The sequence below is a fragment of the Meriones unguiculatus genome, chromosome 20 (genome assembly GCF_030254825.1).
Source record: "Meriones unguiculatus strain TT.TT164.6M chromosome 20, Bangor_MerUng_6.1, whole genome shotgun sequence".
Taxonomy (NCBI): Eukaryota; Metazoa; Chordata; class Mammalia; order Rodentia; family Muridae; genus Meriones; species Meriones unguiculatus.
The window spans coordinates 64,430,548-64,449,139 of record NC_083367.1 but is presented as its reverse complement, the minus strand read 5'-3'; the positions used below and the strand labels follow the sequence as shown (position 1 = coordinate 64,449,139).

Below are 18,592 nucleotides of genomic sequence, written 5' to 3'. Positions count from 1 at the left end.
TTGTTTTTTTTTTTTTTAGGTTTCACACATTCACAGAAATAACACATTTTTAGCTGATCCCGATAGATTTTTTTTCTCTGCAGCTGCATCACTTGAAAAAGCTTTTTGTTCCAGTTCTTAAAGTCTAAGTATTGAAAGTAATCTGGAAAAAAAGAAAGAAAGAAAACCATCTCAATTAGGATTTATGTGTGTTGTGCTGCCTTTAAGGACTGACTGCGCTGCAAATGGGCTTTGCAAACCCAGCCAGCATGCCTGTGGAAACACGGGGTTTCAGAGCACGGTGTTGACTGTGCTGATGCAAACTCCAGGGCACGTGGAGGGACAGGCGTTTTTGGCAGGACCTATGGTATAAACCTGCAGCGATCCTAACGATATTAACAAATTAGCACCGTGGAGCCTGCCAGCTAGGTCACCAGAGCCACTCACTCTCTCGCTGCTGTAATTAAAACTAATTATTTTCTAAAACATAGTACTACATGAATATGTGCAGTGACCTTGTGTGGTGGCGATCTGCAGGGCCTTTTTAAAGTGGGTTTGCTTCTCCTTTTTTTCAGTACACCGTGCTCCTTATGTCCTGCCTGTCTGAACCCACGCTTGCCACTGCAGCATCTGAAGCAGGGCCTGTTGATGAAACTTCAGGGTGCTGTCATCCTGGCAGGGAGCAAGTGCAGATGGCTGCCTCAGTTTCCCCATGTTCTTTACACATCTGTTTGGCACCTTAGGCGCAGCTCCTCTGACTCAGGGATGTGCAGGTGGCTCTGCTGTGGGCACCGTGGAAATGCAGCTTGTTCCCTGGGTCACTGCACTGATGGCCCGCAGTGGTCCTTACTGCAGTGAGCATGTATGAGTCAGTTGTTCTCTGAACTTTTAGCAGGGCCTAGGTGGAGCTGGTGGCCTTTCTCAGCTGAAGAGAGGAAGTGCAGGTTGCATCAAGAGCAGCGATCGTTCTGTTGCTGTCCTTTGGGAGCTCCTGTCCTCTCCAGGTCTTACTAACTCCCCCTTTCTTTCACAAGATTCCCTGCACTCCGCCCAAAGTTTGGCTATGAGTCTCATCATCTGCTCTGATACCCTGCAGGGTAGATAGCCTTTCAGAGGCCCTCTGTGGGAGGCTCCTGTCCTGTATCTTCTTTTCTCCCTCTTTTCATGTCCATCTCCTTTGCCTTTCTGAATGAGGATTGAGCATCTTACCTAGGGGCCTCCTTCTTGATTAGTTTCCTTAGGTGTCCAGATTTTAGTATGATTATCCTAGATTATATGTCTAATATCCACTTATGAGTGAGTATATACCCTGTGTGCCTTTCTGCTTTTGGGATACCTCACTCAGAATGATCTTTTCCAGTTCCTACCATTTGCCTGCAAATTTCATGATTTCCTTGGGTATTTTCTGAGACTGTTACTCCAAACAAGGACCATTCGTGGAGATAACCTAGAACCCCTGCACAGATGTAGCCCATGGCTACAAGTGGGTTCCATAATAATGGGAACAGGGACATAAACTGATTGGCCTGCTCTTTGATCACCTCCCCCTCAAGGGGGGGGGGGGGTGCAGCCTTACCAGGCCACAGAGGAAGACAGTGCAGCCAGTCCTGATGAGACCTGATAGGAAAGGTCTTCCTCCTCCCCTATCAGTGGACTAGAGGAGGGGCATGGGTGGAGAAGAGGGAGGGAGGGTGGGATTGGGAGGGAAGGTGGGAGAGAGCTACAGATGGGATACAAAGTGAATAAAAATTTTAAAAAGAAAAGTGCAAGAAAATGTGGAAATTATACAATGTATTTATTAAATAAATAGATAAATAAATAAACTAGGGGGGGGGGAAAGGAGTGATGGGCATCTCAGCTGTGGAGGGCTGATGACTGCAGGCTCTGACGGGGCAGCAGCCCATTGTAGGGCCCAAAGAACCGTACCCTGAGTATGGTTCTCCACCTCCGTGTAGACTAGACCATGTGAAGCAGCTAAGATTTTGCAAACTGATTACCTGAACTGAGGAAACAGACCACCCAATTCTGAGGAACCCAGGTGATAGATTCACACTGCAGTTGTGTCCAGAGCCCCCAAAGCAGTCCGCAGGACCTCCTGTTTCCACTTGTAGCCTAGTCTCTTGAACTGTGAGAAAGGAAACATAGGCTAAATTGTCTCAGTGTTTGGGGATCTTGAGCATACAGAAGTCAAGTGTCATCATCCATGTCTGCATCCCTCACTCCCAGCCGCTGCTGCCGCCAGCAAAAAGCGTTTCAGACATAAGTGTGCTTCAGGATCCGTGACTGTTTTTGCCCCTTTCTGTCCATCAAGGGAAGCTTGAGTGCCGGGCCCTTCACTCCCTAGCTCGTGTGAGCAGTGCCAGGCTATGCCCCAAGAATAACCCTGCTTTCTCCTGTTTCCCATTAGCATCTATGGGTCTTGCAGATATGATGTCTCCCAGTGAATCCAAACTCTCCGTGCCTCTCAAAACAGATGGTAAAGAAGAAGGCGTGCCGCAGCCTGAGAGCAAGTCAAAGGTAATCCCTTCCTGCTGTCCTCTGCCTGGTGCTTTAGCACTGCCTGCTCTCTGCATGTTCTTATGTGCCACATGCCTGCACTCTTTTTTGTCCCCACCACCCCATGGCATAAATATGAAAGTTACTAGTTCTTAAGACATTAAATCACAATAGGGGAGGGGTGGGAGGACAGAACCAACCTGAGAGATGCTGTTGGGGGAAGCAAGAAATCCATCTTGCCTGGTGTGGACTCTTGCAGTCATTTTCTCTGCCTTTAGTTTGGCGCTTCCTGTTTTGGTCATCTCAGTAACAGCATACTTATTTTGATCCCCTGCCTTATTCCATAAATAAGCTGGACAGCTCTCTTCTTTTCTTTACTTTCTTGCATAATGGGTAGCCCATGCTTAACCTTTCATCTCAACTTAAGTAAGCATGGTGGCATTATGGCCTTTCCAGCATCCTGCTAATGTTTTAGTACTTTGCTATGCATGTGTTTTGGTGTATATTTGTACGTGTTTTTACATACACATTTGTGAAACACATACACTCTGTTAAACTGGATGTACTTTTGTTTTGTACTTTTGTTTTTAACGTTTGTTGTACCTTTGTCACTTTTTTCTTATGTCTCCACAGGATAGCTACAGCTCTCAGGGTATTTCTCAGCCCCCAACCCCAGGCAACCTGCCAGTCCCTTCCCCAATGTCCCCCAGCTCTGCCAGCATCTCCTCCTTTCATGGCGATGAGAGCGATAGCATCAGCAGCCCAGGCTGGCCCAAGACTCCATCGAGTCCTGTAAGTGGTCCTGGTTGTTTGTCTCTTTAGTTTGGGGAGGGTAGTTAATTAATTATTCCTTAAAGCTTACTGGTTTGCTTTACATGATTCTTCATTGTTGATCCATGAAAAGACTTTTCTTTATAAGTGATTACATTAGGAACAAAGCAAATGTGTGGATGACATAGATCTTTCTGGCAACGTTAGCAGCTGCTCTGGGGTGAGGACCCCCCTCCACATGGACATGTGCTGATGTTTTGGGAGGCCCAGGCTCCTCCACCAGGAGTGCAGCTGTACGCCATGGAGGCTTCCTCTAAAACCAGTTGCTGCCATTTACATGGAACCTTAACAGCAGCCACTAGATAAATGACACATTTGGCTTCCAGTTTAATTCCGTCACAGACTGTTATCCCTAAAACATCATTCCAAAGCTGCTTACCTGCAATACATGAATAAATAGTGCAACTGGGTACAGCGTATCATACCAGCAGCCCTGTTTCATTTGTAAGTCATGTGTGAAACTGACAAATGGCTAGAAATGTTAGTGCGTGTGGATTTTTGGACTAAGAATGTGTGCCTGCATCAGAGCCACTGAGAGGGCGAGAGGCATCCTGCGCAGAGTGCCGGCCATCTCAAGGTGAGTGTGTAAATGGCAACAGTGCTATGTCCCTACCAGGAAATGCTCCTTGGACCACCAGCCTGGGCCTTTATTCTTTCTAAACAATTATTCTGCACCAAGAAAGGAATGTGTTATAGTAACCTTTTTACTTTATATTCATATAGGGAATCAAAGATCTTTAAAAAAAATTGAAAGCCTAACATGCAATTAGTTGCCAAGAAACACGCTGATTTCTGTAAGACAGTGTATTAAAGAGCCCAACTTAGGAAGAGTTGGAGGGAGGAAACCCCTGGCTATGCAGGATCTGGCAGCTTAGTCAAAACCCACAAGGAGGCTGCCAGTTATTACCCATTCGCTGGGTTAGACAGAGAGAGCCTGGTGTGTTGAAGGGCTGCCGGTGTAGCAAATGTTTGTGGAGGGTGCTGTGGGTGTTCCCTTCCCTGTGGGTGTGCTCCGGGCTTGAGCTACCCAGGATGAGAAGGGAGCAACTCCAGCCAAATCAGAACAGGAGAGCACAGACCGCCTTGTTTTATGTGCTAGTGTGTGATATGCTTTGGCTCTCAGGATTCTGCCAGTATTGTGTGGGCTTTTTTCTGAAAACCTGCCCTATTTTGTTTTGTTCTGTTCTTTTTTCCTTTCTGTCTTACTTCCTTTCTCTTTGTAACAAGAAAAAGGATATAAATTAGTAATGCTAAGTGAATGAAAAAATTGAAATATATTTGCAAAACCATTTACATATTGGCGCTCAGTTCAAGAAAATGGTAATCTTTAAAACTTAAGATAATAATTGAGAATAATTTCTAAAAACAAAGACCACTATTAGACTGTGAAGCATGACGTAACATTTATCGTTGGCCCTGAAATTACAGATGACCGAGATGGGAGCTGTGTTCTAGCTTCCCACTCACCCTGTCCTCAGCCAGCGAGGCCTGTGCAAAACTCTTATCAAAATTCTACTTTCTAGCTGGATTCAGTGGCACATGCCTATAGTCCCAGACTAAGAATTGTGTTTGACTATCACTTGGGCTACATAGCAAGACCCTACCTCCAAAAAAATATAAATAAATAAAAATTCAATTTTATTTAAATGTAATAGAAAAGCAAACTTGGGTATTAACTCCATTTTCTGATCATTACACTTGAAGTTTAGTGTTTTTCTTTTTTAAATTTTTTTTATTAATCACAGTTTATTTAGTTTGTATCTCAGCTGTGGCCCCCTCCCTCAGCCCCTCCCATTCCCACCATCCCTCCCTCTTCTCCACCCATGCCTCTCCCCCAGTCCGCTGATGGGGGAGGTCCTTCTCCCCTTCCATCTGATCCTAGTCTATCAGGTCTCATCAGGAGTTGTTGCATTGTGGCCTGGTAAGGTCGCACCCCTCTCCGGGGAGGTGATCAAAGAGCAGGCCACTGAGTTCACATCAGAGACAGTCCCTGTTCCCCTTACTAGGGAACCCACTTGGACATTGAGCTGCCATGGGCTACATCTGTGCAGTGGTTCTAGGTTATCTCCATGTATGGTCCTTGGTTGGAGTATCAGTCTCAGAAAAGACCCCTGTGCCCAGATTTTTTTATTCTCTCCTTGTGGAGCTCCTGTCCCCTCCGGGTCTTTCTGTCTCCCCCTTCTTTCATAAGATTCCCTGCACTCTGCCCAAAGTTTGGCTATGAGTCTCAGCCTCTGCTTTGATACTCTGCAGGCTAGAATCTTTCAGAGGCCCTCTGTGGTAGGCTCCTGTCCTGTTCCCTGCTTTTCCCCTCTTCGATGTCCATCCCATTTGCCTTTCTGAATGATAATTGATCTCATCTTACCCAGGGTTCTCCTTCTTGATTAGCTTCCTTAGGTGTACAGATTTTAGTATGATTATCCTATCTTATATGTCTAATATCCACTTAGAAGTGAGTATACACCATGTGTGTCTTTCTGCTTCTGGGTGTTTTTCTTTTTTTTTCTTTTCTCTTTTTAATATTGCCACATATATTATCTATTTGTAAAGCACAAATTGTTTGTGTTTAAGAATGCACAAGCATCACTAAACAAGGGTGGGAGAGGCTGTGTTTGCTGCATGGAAAATGCTAGGCTCTTGCTGTGTGCTTCGCTCTGTGCTCCTGTCCTGAACGAGGTAGTTGTTCAGGAAGGGGACTGACGCAGAGCACATCGAACGACCATTGTTGCTTTAGATCGCTGCAGAGGAGCCCGATTCAGGAATGTCTAACTGCTCCTTCTGCGATGCCACTTCAATCTGTGCTTGAAATTGCTCTTAATAGTGTCCCCAATAAAGCTTTCCTAGCAGCAGGCATGAACTGGGCAAAACAACAGAGCTGTTGTGGTTGCTTTGACGGCGTACTATGGGCCGACACTGCTTTGTTAGGAAACATTCTAAAATACAAACATTTGTCCATACACATATACATAGAACCAAGCATATGGTAAAGACTGCTGAAATGTAAATCTGCCTCAGAGCCTTGAGGAAATATGCATTTTAGCTTAATTAAACTATATGCAAGGAAAACACTTGTGGCACCGTAAGAATATCTTGCTGTAATTCTCAGCAGTGTCTGTTCTTTTTTTCTTTTTCTCTTTTTCTTTTTCTTTTTTCCCTTCCCAGTGGTTTCAGAACCATGGATACAATGTTCAGAGCACATAAGCAGTTCCAAGTGGCCCTTGGCTACCTGCAAAAGTTACCGGGACTTCCTAAAAGCCTTTCCTGCTATGGCAGGCAGTGTCTCATTAAGACCATCGTCAAATGGGGCCTGGAGAGCTGGCTAGGTTGTTAGAGCACTGGCTGCTCCTGCAAAGGACCTAGGCCCAGTCCCCAGCACCCAGTGGTGGCTAAACACCATTATAACTCCAGTTCCAGGGGATCGAGCACCCTCTTCTGCCGTTCGTGGGCTCTGCACACACATGATACACATTCACGCAGGCAAAGTCCACATACTTAAAAAATAAAAATAGACCTAAAAGGAAAATAAAAACTTCCCCAGTGTCTAGGCAACTGTAAGCATGCATGCTCGCTGCTCTGCTCTGTGTGTCTCTGCTCTCCTTGTTCTCTTCAGGACACAGATTTGGCTTACGAGCAAGCCTTGGGCCAGGGACATGTCCCCTGTTGCTCTCTCAGCTGTAGTCTCACTGTGGCCATGCATTCACATCACATTTTGCCTTTCTGCCCTATGCACAGGATATTCAAGTCTTTCGCTAATTCTTACCTGAGGCGATCAGACTTTTCACACATTTTTTTGTATGCTCCAGCATTCACAGAACACATCTAAGAGCGCTGGTGTGAAGGACACTGCGCTGAGTGAGCGGAACCAGAACCAACAAGCTTAAAGTGTAGGTGGGAGAGCGTTGTCAGTCCGCTGCAGAGCAGAGCTCCGCACACCGTAAACAGTACTGTGTGGAGCGACCCAGCCTGTGACGGAGTACAATTGAGCTCTGGTGCAGATTAGCCGGCCGGCCTTCTAGAGATTGTCACACAGTCCCCACATACTTCAGCTGTGTGGAGTGCTTTACCTGCATGGGAGAGCCGTAGAAACCCTTTGGGGAAGATGTGAGGATTGCATCTGCGAGCTGGGCAGCAGGCTTAGCTGCTCCGCTTGCCAAGGTCCCAGTTTCTATTCCCAACAGCCATGTTATATGCCTCACAGCTGCCTGTAACTCCAGTTCCCAGTGATTGATAGCCCTCTTCTGGACTCTGAAGATATCTATATGCACACACATGTGCAAGCACACACACACACACACACACACACAAGTATGGTCTTATCTAAAGTAATTTCTGAATGGCTTGAAGTTTAAGTCCAGCACTGAAATTAAGCCTTAAAGATCACATTTAACCATCCTCCCCCTGTTACCGCCCCTCCCTGCCCTGGGTGCTGGGGACTGAATTTAGACCTTCCATGTACTGTCACTGAGTTCTGTCACACGCCCTTTCCTGCCTTGTTCTTTTCTAATTTGAGACAGGGAGTCTGTAAACTGTCCAGTCCAGCCTCAAGCTTGTGATCCTCCTGCCTCAGCCTTAAGGATCTGGGAGTTGAGTCAGGGGCCCAGGTCGCCCATGTTTATGTACGTTATGTACATATTTTCCCGCCTCGGGGACCCTGAAGCTGAAGGACTGCCATTACAGGCAGAATGGCCATAGAGGGGAGCTGCCACGCTGGGGGATGCACCTCGGTCACACTGAGGAGCTCAGACACTTTAGGTAGGGAGAGCTGGCTGTTGCACGCCACGGCTTTAGCTGCCTGGTGGCTACCAACTCCACGGCTTGGAGGCACACAGTGCCCGCAGTGTCTGTCCCCCTGCACACTCGGCAGCAAGCTCCAGGTGTCTGTTTACCATGTGACTTAGTTTTCATGCGGACACATATTAATCATTCTTATTTTGAGGAAAAAAAAAAAAAACTAGGAACCTATTTACTGGGGGTTGGAGACTGTGGCATTAGACCTGAGAAACTTGACCACGTTCATTCTCTGGCTGCCAGCCTTTTATTTTTTTCAAGAGCACATGAGACTTCATTGGAATCTTGCCTTCTGGGATTCAGTGATTCTATCAAAGTGTTTGTTTTAGGTGTTAAAATTGAGAGTTTGGGTCCTTTTATTTAAAGTCAAAGTATGTTAAGAAAATGTATCGTTTATGCCTGAGCTAGAAGCCAGTACTCCTAGCTGTTCTCTGATAACAGTAGTTTTTGAACCTGTTTTCTCGTACTCGTCAGCTCACTGCTCTTCTCTGGCCTTTCCCCCCTCCCCGCCCCCCCGCCCCCATCCCCGCCCCTCATGCCCACTGCCACATAGAAGTCCAGCTCATCCTCCACCACCGGGGAGAAGATCACAAAGGTCTATGAGCTGGGGAATGAGCCGGAGAGGAAGCTGTGGGTGGACCGCTACCTGACGTTCATGGAAGAGCGGGGCTCCCCGGTGTCCAGTCTGCCTGCGGTGGGCAAGAAGCCCCTGGACCTATTCCGACTCTATGTCTGCGTCAAAGAGATTGGCGGCTTGGCCCAGGTAGGCGTGGGTGAGGAGCGAGTGTGATGGACAGGCCTGTAGCTGTACGACTCAGTTTGTCATGCTGCCTTTAGCTTTGGTGTTGCATTTGGTTTGGTTTGGTTTGGTTTTTCACAGAGGAAGAGCTAAGCCTGTAGGAAGGTCACCTTCGTAGTACTGTATAGTGGGCGGAGAGGGCTAGGACTCCTGACTGCTACCAACTCCTGTGGCCTCAGTTTCCTCATCTATACTAAACCATTAGATTTTTTTTTCCCCAGGCAGCTCTCGAATTCTGCAGAATCTACTACTGAGTCATGGTAAATACTCCAGGAGTGTTTTAGAAATGATTAAATTCATTATGAGGATCAGATAAAAATCAAAGTCACTCGTTTTCCATATCCAGAGCAACTTATAAATTCAAACTGAGTAAAGTGAGGCTTGCCTGTAATTCCATACAGGAGGATCAAGAGTTCATAGCCAGCCCCAGCCATATAACACCCTGTCTGAAAAGAAAACAGAAAGAGAAATTGAGCCATAAGGGTAAAGCATGCCTCTAGCTCCTGGAGAGCTACAGGACTCGCATTGTAGTAGCCTACAGGGCTGGGACGCTAGTTATAGAAGTCAAGGCAAAGCGCATTTTTTTGTGTCTGCTAGTACCTACCATTACTTGTTGACAGTCAGCATGTCCCCTAAATTTTGTATCCTCGGCACTCTACTTTGTTCAGTTCATTATTTTTGGTGAGGGGTCTGGCTGGACTGGGCATGTACCTCACCTCACCATGCCTTTTATTTGTGTGTGTACTCAAAAGGTACAGGTCACTAACCCCGCGAATTGATGCGGAGACTCATGTCGCCACCAGTGTGCTGGTGGGTAAATTGCAGGCCTGTCTGAGACAGACATGAGCTGTGGCTCCTGCTATGAGTAGGAATAGCCTGTGGAGGTCTTAAAGACTAACCATCCAGATTCCCACCCTAGATCAATGCTATGGAGCTGGCTGGGTCACCAGAGCCTAGTGGATGTTTGGACTGAGACAACAAACACCCAACCAACGTAACCTGTCACCCCTAGAGTCGCTGAGGTTTCCAGGCCTCGGTTAGGTAGTTCTGGGCTTGCAGGACAGACCTTTTGCTCATGGCCTTCCCTTGACGTTCCTGCAGGACTGAGGCCTATGACTAGATCCATTACAGCCTATTTCTAGCTCTGCAGAATCCCACCTCCCATGTGCTGGGTGGACCACCTCCCCTCCCTCTCTCTACCTCTGCCCCACTCACTCGGCTCATCTCTCCGAGGCTGAACTCTACTGCAAACCACCAAGACCAAATTGCCAGAATGTGCTTCTCGGGTGGTGCCTCTGGCTGCCTGACTCATGCCAGTATGTGAATGCAAATTACACCTGCAGACAAGCAGCTCTGCAGCTTAACTGGTACAGGCTGGCACACTCGCAGCCCTGCTGCCACCAACGTGTGTGAGCAGGGGCCACCCTGACAGCTCAGAGCCTTGTACTGGTTGGCCAAGCGGCAAAATTGCCATCTCTGAAGCTGCTGTTTGCATCCTCTTCCACTAAGTGCTGAAAGAGGCATTTCCCAGAGCAGTCAAACGCGATGCTTATTGTGACTATTTAGTACTAAGTAAATGGATGTAAAGAGCCTTGTGCCAAAGTTTGGATCCAGAAATTCATAATTTCGCGACCACTGCAAGCTGTTCAACATAGCGCACATCAAAAGGCACAAGCTTCCATCTTCCCTGAGTTATTTGTGTGTCTTCTTGTTTTATTCATGACTTTAACCTTTCATAACCGATTCCAAGGTAGTATGAAAGAGTTGAAACAAAGTCCCATATCTATCTCCCGCCTCTCTCTCTCTCTCTCTCTCTCTCTCTCTCTCGGACATACACATACCCCACCCTTATCCTCTCTTAGAGTACTGATGTCTTCAGCCTAAGGTGCCCAGCCGCTAAGCTGCCGCCCACACTCTAGCCGGGGGAGCAGTACCATGGGCACACTCTGGCTGTTGGAAGGGAATGGTCTTTTTTTTTTTTTTCATGTACATATGGGGCTGTTATTATGTTAGGTGAAGGCACCCTTTGTTACTCTGTTAGGTTAAGGCACCCTTTTCTCTCAGAGTTTAGGTGGGGATGGGAGTATGCGTGGTAGGGGGGTCTCCATTCATCCTGAGGCTCAGAAATCTGGAAGCTCTTATTCAAGTCTCTAGGAGATGTAGCAGGCAGAGGACCCCAGCAAGCGGGCTTTTATGTAGCCATCAGCAGGTTCCTTAATGGTTTTATAACTGTAAATGCTGTCTGTGTGCTGCTGAGCCCAAGTGATGAGCATTAGTTAAAAGAGGCAAATGAAAAAAGTAAGCCAAGACATTAAGTGCTTGTTTGTCTCCTGGCTTTAAACAAGCCACTTTGCTGCAAACCAACCATCCTGTCCCCCACCCCGCTTTTTTTTCTAGGTTAATAAAAACAAGAAGTGGCGTGAACTGGCAACCAACCTAAACGTTGGCACTTCAAGCAGCGCAGCCAGCTCCCTGAAAAAGCAGTATATTCAGTACCTGTTTGCCTTCGAGTGCAAAATTGAGCGTGGGGAGGAGCCCCCGCCAGAAGTCTTCAGCACTGGGGATGCAAAGAAGCAGCCCAAGCTCCAGCCGCCATCTCCTGGTAAGTGACAGAGCTACAGCTGGGCCTGTGCAGGAACCAGGAACCTGGCTGAGCCAGACAGTGCTCCAGACCTGGGAGAGGAACAGACCTCTGCTGCCTGCTCCCTCCCCAGCCGTGCTCACAGAAGAATGAAATGCGGGGTGCTGCCCTTCACATCAAACTTTGAAGCAGCATCCTTACCTTTGCTCATTTTGTCAGCATAGACTTCAGAATCCTGAGCCGTCTACCCTTGTTCATGATGTAAGGATTCAGACAGAGGAAACATCCCTGTGAACCCAGTCTCCATTCTACTGTTTTACAGTCCAGGTGGTGCCACCTTCTGGCCCAGTGACTGGCTTGTACTACCTTTCTGCCTTTTCCGTCTGGCCTCTCCAGTTTGTACTTAAAAAAAAAAAAATCTGGACTTAGGTTCTGCTGTTTCCTGTCCAGCGAGTTCTCACTGGGAGGGAATCCCTGCCAATGCCACAGAAAAGGGCCTCTCATACCATTGTAAGGAGCAGGTGTACAGACAGTTCCTTCCTGCCCCTCCGTCCACACTGTTGGATACAGTTCACTCTTTGCAGCTCTCCATCTGGCCTTTGTCCCCGATTCGACTTTCAAGTGTGAAATTATCGAATACTGTGAGACAGGGAAAAAATGGCCCCTTGCTTGTTTCTGAGTGGTGGCTTCCCACAGATAAATCCCACCATTCCTGGTGTCTCTGGTCACTGGTATCACGGGATCACATTTCCAGCTAGTTGCCTTCAGCACTGCCACTGTTGCTGTTCAAGATGGAGACTGGGTATACTGATGAGTCCAATGGCCTGCTCTGGATCTAACTAAAAGCTCATGTTTCTTGAGCATATAGTGTGCCAGGCAACTTCTGTATACTTATTTTATCTTGGTATCAGCCCTGGATACAGGTGCAGTTTAAATGTCCCCGAGAGAAATAAAGGCAGATAAACTCCTGAGAAGCCACAGCTACATAGTGAGGGTGCAAGAGGCTTGTTTTGGAATGTTTGGCTTTATGTTGTTCACAGAATCCACTGGTGCCTCAACCTAGATTGAAATGCCTTTGAAAGAGGCGCGTGTTGACATCTAGAAATCAGAGAAAGAATTCTGTTCACTTCAGCATTGCAAAGCTGCAGCTGTTGGCAGTCATGAGGTCTCAAATCAATGTAGCTAGCCGTGACCGTCCTTGGATGTAGGTCCAGTTCTAAGAAGAGAAAACCCTCCTTCGCACCCTCACCTTTAATGAACCCAGGCCATTCAGGGTGTACCTGAACACTAGACAGCCTAATCTAAAAACCACACAACATTACATTCAGTTCACAGAGTGAAAGAAGCTGCCTGTGAACGGCTCTGAAACCATTTTTCCAAAATAAAACCCCAGTGGGGTGCAGGGTCCAAAGCAGTGACGTCTGCAAAGATCTGAAGACGTGTTTTATTTGTCAGGAAAGAACTTGTGTCCCTGAATGGCCTGCACTTGTGTGTGGAGAATAGCTCTCCCAGCATGCCTCAGCCTTCGTACAGGAAGCCCTGCCGAGGTACAGATCCTGTAGAAAGTGGAGATCTGTTCCCTGAACGGCCAGCACTTTCCTCTCCTTAGTTTAAAACAGCTGCGTTTATGGCAACATTATCATTTTAACCGCACAGAGAAACATGGCTCCCACTTAGACTTCTTGGTCAGATAGAGACGGGGTCCTGCTGCGATGTGGGGACAGTAGAAGCACATCTTCCTGGTGTGGACCATGAAGTCAATGTCCATCCCAGAGAGCACCGTGCAGTGTGCTGTGTACCACACAGAGTCCGTCGGGGGCAGCAGCATCCGTGAAACTCATAGCCAGGTTTGTGCCACAGCCTGCCATGCACCAGATGGTCTCCCTGGCCCAAGACCTTCATCCGATCATTGAAGAAAGTTTCTCAAGAGTTTTTTCTTGGTCTCTTTCTTTCTTTTTTAATAATTAAATTTTTATTTTTTACATTAATTACATTTTATTTGCTTTGTGTCCAAGCTGTAGCCCCCTCCCTTATTTCCTCTCAATCCCACCCTCCTTCCCTCATCTCTTCCCATGTCCCTCTCCAAGTCCACTGATAGGGGAGGTACTCCTCCCCTTCCATCTGATGACCGTAGCTTATCAAGTCTCATCAGGACTGGCTGCAGCATCCTCCTCTGTGGCCTGGCAAGGCTGCTCCTCCCTGGAGGGGGGGGGGGACCAAAGAGCCAGCCACTGAGTTCATGTCAGAGACAGCCCCTGTTCCCCTTACTAGGGAACCCACTTGGATACTGAGCTGCCATGGGCTACATCTGAGCAGGGGTTCTAAGTTATCTCCGTGCATGGTCCTTGTTTGGAGTATCAGTCTCAGAAAAGGCCCCTGTGCCCAGATATTTTGGTTCTGTTGCTCTCCTTGTGGAGCTCCTGTCCTCTCCAGGTCTTACTAACTTCCCTTCTTTCATAAGATTCCCTGCACTCTGCCCAAAGTTTGGTTATGAGTCTCAGCGTCTGCTTTGATACACTGCTGGGTAGAGTCTTTCAGGCCCCCTGTGGTAGGCTCCTGTCCTGTTCCCTGTTTTCTCCTTCTTCCAACGTCCATCCCGTTTGTCTTTCTAAGTGAGAATTGATCATCTTACCCAGGGTCCTCCTTGTGTAGGTTCTTTAGGTGTACAGATTTTAGTATGTTTATCCTATATTATAGGTCTAATATCCACTTGTGAGTATATACCATGTGTGTCTTTCTGCTTCTGGGATACCTCACTCAGGATGATCTTTTCTAGATCCCACCATTTGCCTGCAAATTTCATGATTTCCTTGTTTTTAATTGCTAAGTAGTATTCCATTGTGTAAATGTACCACAATTTCTGTTTCTTTTAACATATAACTATTGAAGTTAATTTTCAGTTAAACCTTTCTTACCAGCACATCCAGGCAGACTAAACCAAAATGTTTCTAATTATTCTAGATTGCTTTCCCAGCCTTCACCAAATCACGTGTTCCTAAGTCATGTGTCTCTGTTCTGAGAGGGTTCCACATCTTGGGTTTCTGGCCAGCTTTGACTTGCTGTGACTTCATAAATCTAAAGCTGAGTTCAGCCTTGGAGACCTGTCTCCCTTCATCCCTGCAGCTACATCCTGCAGACAGGCACTCTGCAAACAGATGCACCCCATCACCTGTCAGGGCCAAAGCATGTAGTCTGCCTCCCTAAGGTGCCAGTGGGACCCTGACACTGAACTTGCCCTGGTTGGTAAAGTTTAGTCAGCAGCAGGTGTCCCCAGCAGACCTGGGAAAATGGAGCTGTGGAGAAACCTCCATTCAGCTAGGAAGTTTGTAACCCAAAACCCATCCATCTTTGCTGGCAGGTGGCTGACTGCATTTCTATTATTAGCTGACAAGTGATGTCACAAAACCTGTCATGGTTCCAACTAGGGAATCCTCAGAGGAAGATAAATGAGAAAGGGGCTGCAGTATAAACAAAGGTGACCTCTGGTTGACCTCTAGTCACTAGACCTGGGACACATCAGCTGTTCTCACCCTGTTACCCACACCCCTCCCGACAGAACTGGGGCACCAGGTTCATGCTGTGTAAATTATCTTCCCAGCCAGGAGCCTGGCTGTTCCCATCTGAAGTGTGTGAATGTATTTAACCTTCAGTAACCTTTCCATTGTTTACTTTAGAGTATACATTCATAGCTTCTGGCAAAGGGTAGGGATATCCTAGAGAGCCGGCCAGCCTCCTTGCTAATGGAGTTGCAAGAGGGTGTATTCATTTTTTTTTCCCTTGAAAGGAAAGGAAAAACACTGGCAAGAAATGAGAGTTCTTCATTTTTTTTTATTAGCTATAAAAATGAATACTTGTAAATAAGGGTCATTATAAGATTGCAGCGGCCTGTGAGGCACATTTCCAAGGAAAACGACTGGTCTCCTTTTCTCCACAGTCTGTGGAGCTGACGTGACTGGTAGATTGTTACAAAAGGCTCCTGGCTCTTTAATTGCAGTTTGCCTTCTTAATGCCCATCTCCAGAGCTTTCCAGTGTTTGTTAGTCTGCGAGCTTAAAGCCACCACTAAGTCTCCCACAGCCACAGGGGCTACGCAGCCCGGCAGACAGCACTTGTGCATAGAGCTGTCACTCTCTAAGAACAAGTTTTCAGCCCAAAGAAAACTCCAGCTCCCCAAACTCTAAACACAGCCCGTATATCCAGAAATGAGCTCAAGCTGGACTGTGACATCTGATGGTTAGAGAAAAGCTAGCATTCCTCAGGAACTTGTGAAACTGGGCTCCATTTCACAGAAGGACAAATGACTACCTGTTGTTGCACATCACAGTGCGTGTGGGGCCTCCAGGCTCCTGAGCATCACAAGTACCTGTTACACATTCCAGAGTCCGCGCTAGCGCCAGCGCCGCCTCCCCAGGCTTCCCTCTGTTCCTTTTATAATAGCAAGGTTTCCCCCTGCCCTGCAGCTCTCACTGTGCTGTCTCTATTCTGTACCCTCTTCTAGTCTCGCTCTCACAGATAGCCCTGGCCTTGTCCAGTCTGCTGGCCGTTTTCAGCCTACTTCCTCTCTCTGCTCTGGATTCTTCCAGATGCCTCTGGCTGTTCTCTCCCATATATACAATAAAAACTTTAACCTTACCATGGAGAGGTCATGTGGGAAGTTTCTTCACCGTGCCCCTCACATACATAAGCGATGCCCACCTTTGCCATTTCTGATCCCTTCGTTAAGTAATGGAGTGAGACTTGCTTAACCTCCACTTACTCTACTGTAAAACAAGCGCCAGGGTGAGGCTGGAGCCTTCCACAGGAGAGCAAGTGTCGTTTTCTCAGTGGTGCTCACAGTTGTGACTGAGTGTGCAGGCGCCATGGTGTGGAGCTGTGTAGGCTGGATCAGTTTGCTACTTAGTGTTCACCTGTTGAAAAAGCTCAGCTACATCCGGCACAGCTTCATCCAGTGTGTTCCCATCTAATCAGCACACCGAACCAACAGCCGTCTGTTGAATATCTAACACACTAAAGACTGATAGATGATAACATGGGAGCTCCTGAGACATTGTGGTTTTCCTGTAAAGCCAGGTTAATCAATCCCGCTTGAGTTTTGAAAGGGCTCTCTTCTTCGCACTGTTGTTCTGAGGTAACCGAGGTTGAAGCAGAGTCTCAAAAGTCTGACAGCAGCATTGGAGACCTGCAGGCCGGCACGATGTGTATTTGCAGTAACAAATCCTAGTCATGGTTTGAATGATAGTGTTTTCAATGATAGAGCATAGATGTCTAACTACTGAAAAGATACTAAAATAACGTAAGGCACCTTGTTAGCCTACCGAGCTACTTCTCAAATGCAGGCATTCCCCGCTCCTGAAGAACCAGTGTTCTGAAGCTCCGCATTGCAGACCATGGAACTGACATGCCAAGATGTTCATCCCATTTCTTCTTTATTTACATTTAGAGTATATCCAACAACGCTGAGTTAAACAGTTTTTTTTTTTTTTTTGGCTCCTTTTCCCCGGGATAAATATCCCAGGAAGCAATTACCCAGTCAAACATACAACTATGTTTTATGTCTCATAAATGAAGTATGCTTCTAAATCATTTATTTAAAAAAACAAAAAAAAAAACCCTTCATTGGGTGCTGGGGGTAGAGCATAGTGTACAGATTCGGCCTCGCATGTGTTAGGCGCTGTCTTCAGTCCCTGGGTATGCACGCTTGCTCCGGTTCCCTCCCTTTCCCTCTGTCTCTTAACAAAAATAGTGTATAAGCGACTGATTTTTCTACAGTATTGCTATAATTCCAGTGGTGTCTTACTTTTAATCCTTCCATATACCTGGCTATGAAAAATTAGCATGATCAATAACTCTGGCTTTTCCCCCTATTTCCCCTTGACCGTTGCTAGCTAACTCAGGATCATTACAAGGCCCACAGACTCCACAGTCAACCGGCAGCAATTCAATGGCAGAGGTGCCAGGTGATCTGAAACCGCCGACCCCAGCCTCTACCCCTCATGGACAGATGACCCCCATGCAAAGTGGAAGGTATGTTCTGAGGGCTCTTGAGATGTTAACGTCATTTTGTTTTGTTTTTGGAGCAAACTTAATAGAAAAAAATGTTCTTTCCTGATTAGTTTCTAAGTGTTTATGGCTACTAGTTTCAGCCCGTGATTTACTTTGGGTGGTTCTGCTTAAGCTGTCTCGAGAGCGGCTTCTTTCCTGAGCACGGTACGTGAGACAGTGCCGCAACGACCTTCAGCTTCCATCTTTTGTTTCTCTTAGAAGCAGTACAGTCAGTGTGCACGACCCATTCTCAGATGTGAGTGATTCCTCGTCGTACCCAAAAAGGAACTCCATGACTCCAAACGCCCCGTACCAGCAGGGCATGAGCATGCCAGACATGATGGGCAGGATGCCCTATGAACCCAACAAGGACCCTTTCAGCGGAATGAGAAAAGGTGCGTGGGCACGTGCAGGAGGCTTTCTTCTCTCCACTGTCTTGCAACCTGTTCACCTGGGCCTGTTCTAAGTACCTGCCATCCAGTAGCACAGCCTCATTCCTTGCTTAAGCTCTGGCCGTAGGATAACATTCCTTCTCTGTGCCTGACTTCCCTCATCTAGAAATGATGAAAACAGGAGAGCCTGCTTCAGACTGTAAGGATGAAGTCCACACACGAGAAACCAGTAGAAGAACAGTGGACACCTGTGGTCAGGACAGCCACTGCCCAGCATTGTCAGCAGTGTGTCACCGTGAACTGTGCACAGGGCAGGGCGCCACGCAGTTAAGAATACTGGCTGTTCTCAGAGGACCAGGGTTCAATTCCCACCACTGGCATGGCAGTTCACAACCGTCCAGCTCCAAGTGGTTTGACACCCTCAAACAGACAGGCGTGCAGGCAAAACACCAGTGCTCATAAAACTAAAGAGTTTTTTTAAAGAGACACTTAGGGAGTAGTGTGACAGTTGAGCCATAGATGCCGGGCTGGAGTCAGATACGAGCAGTGGAGAGAGGCCTACTGTGTCTCAGAGGGGTGGTGAATGAGTGAGGACTCTGAGCAGTTGTCCATGGCTTGTTGGGAAAGGGCCAGAGCAGCAAGAAGCTCTGTGTCTTGAGCATCTGTGCAGGGGCCTAGTCAAGAG

At 47.2% G+C, this 18,592-nt stretch overlaps 1 protein-coding gene across 1 annotated transcript in view; it reads left to right on the top strand.

Annotated features, from left to right (window-relative positions):
- Positions 1-18,592, top strand: part of Arid1b (AT-rich interaction domain 1B) — a 350,803-nt gene that overhangs the window by 316,407 nt on the left and 15,804 nt on the right. Inside the window, 6 exon segments of the mRNA XM_021649052.2 lie at positions 2,387-2,496; positions 3,109-3,267; positions 8,648-8,857; positions 11,291-11,495; positions 17,359-17,497; positions 17,735-17,910. Of these exon segments, the coding sequence (XP_021504727.1) occupies positions 2,387-2,496; positions 3,109-3,267; positions 8,648-8,857; positions 11,291-11,495; positions 17,359-17,497; positions 17,735-17,910 (999 nt within the window).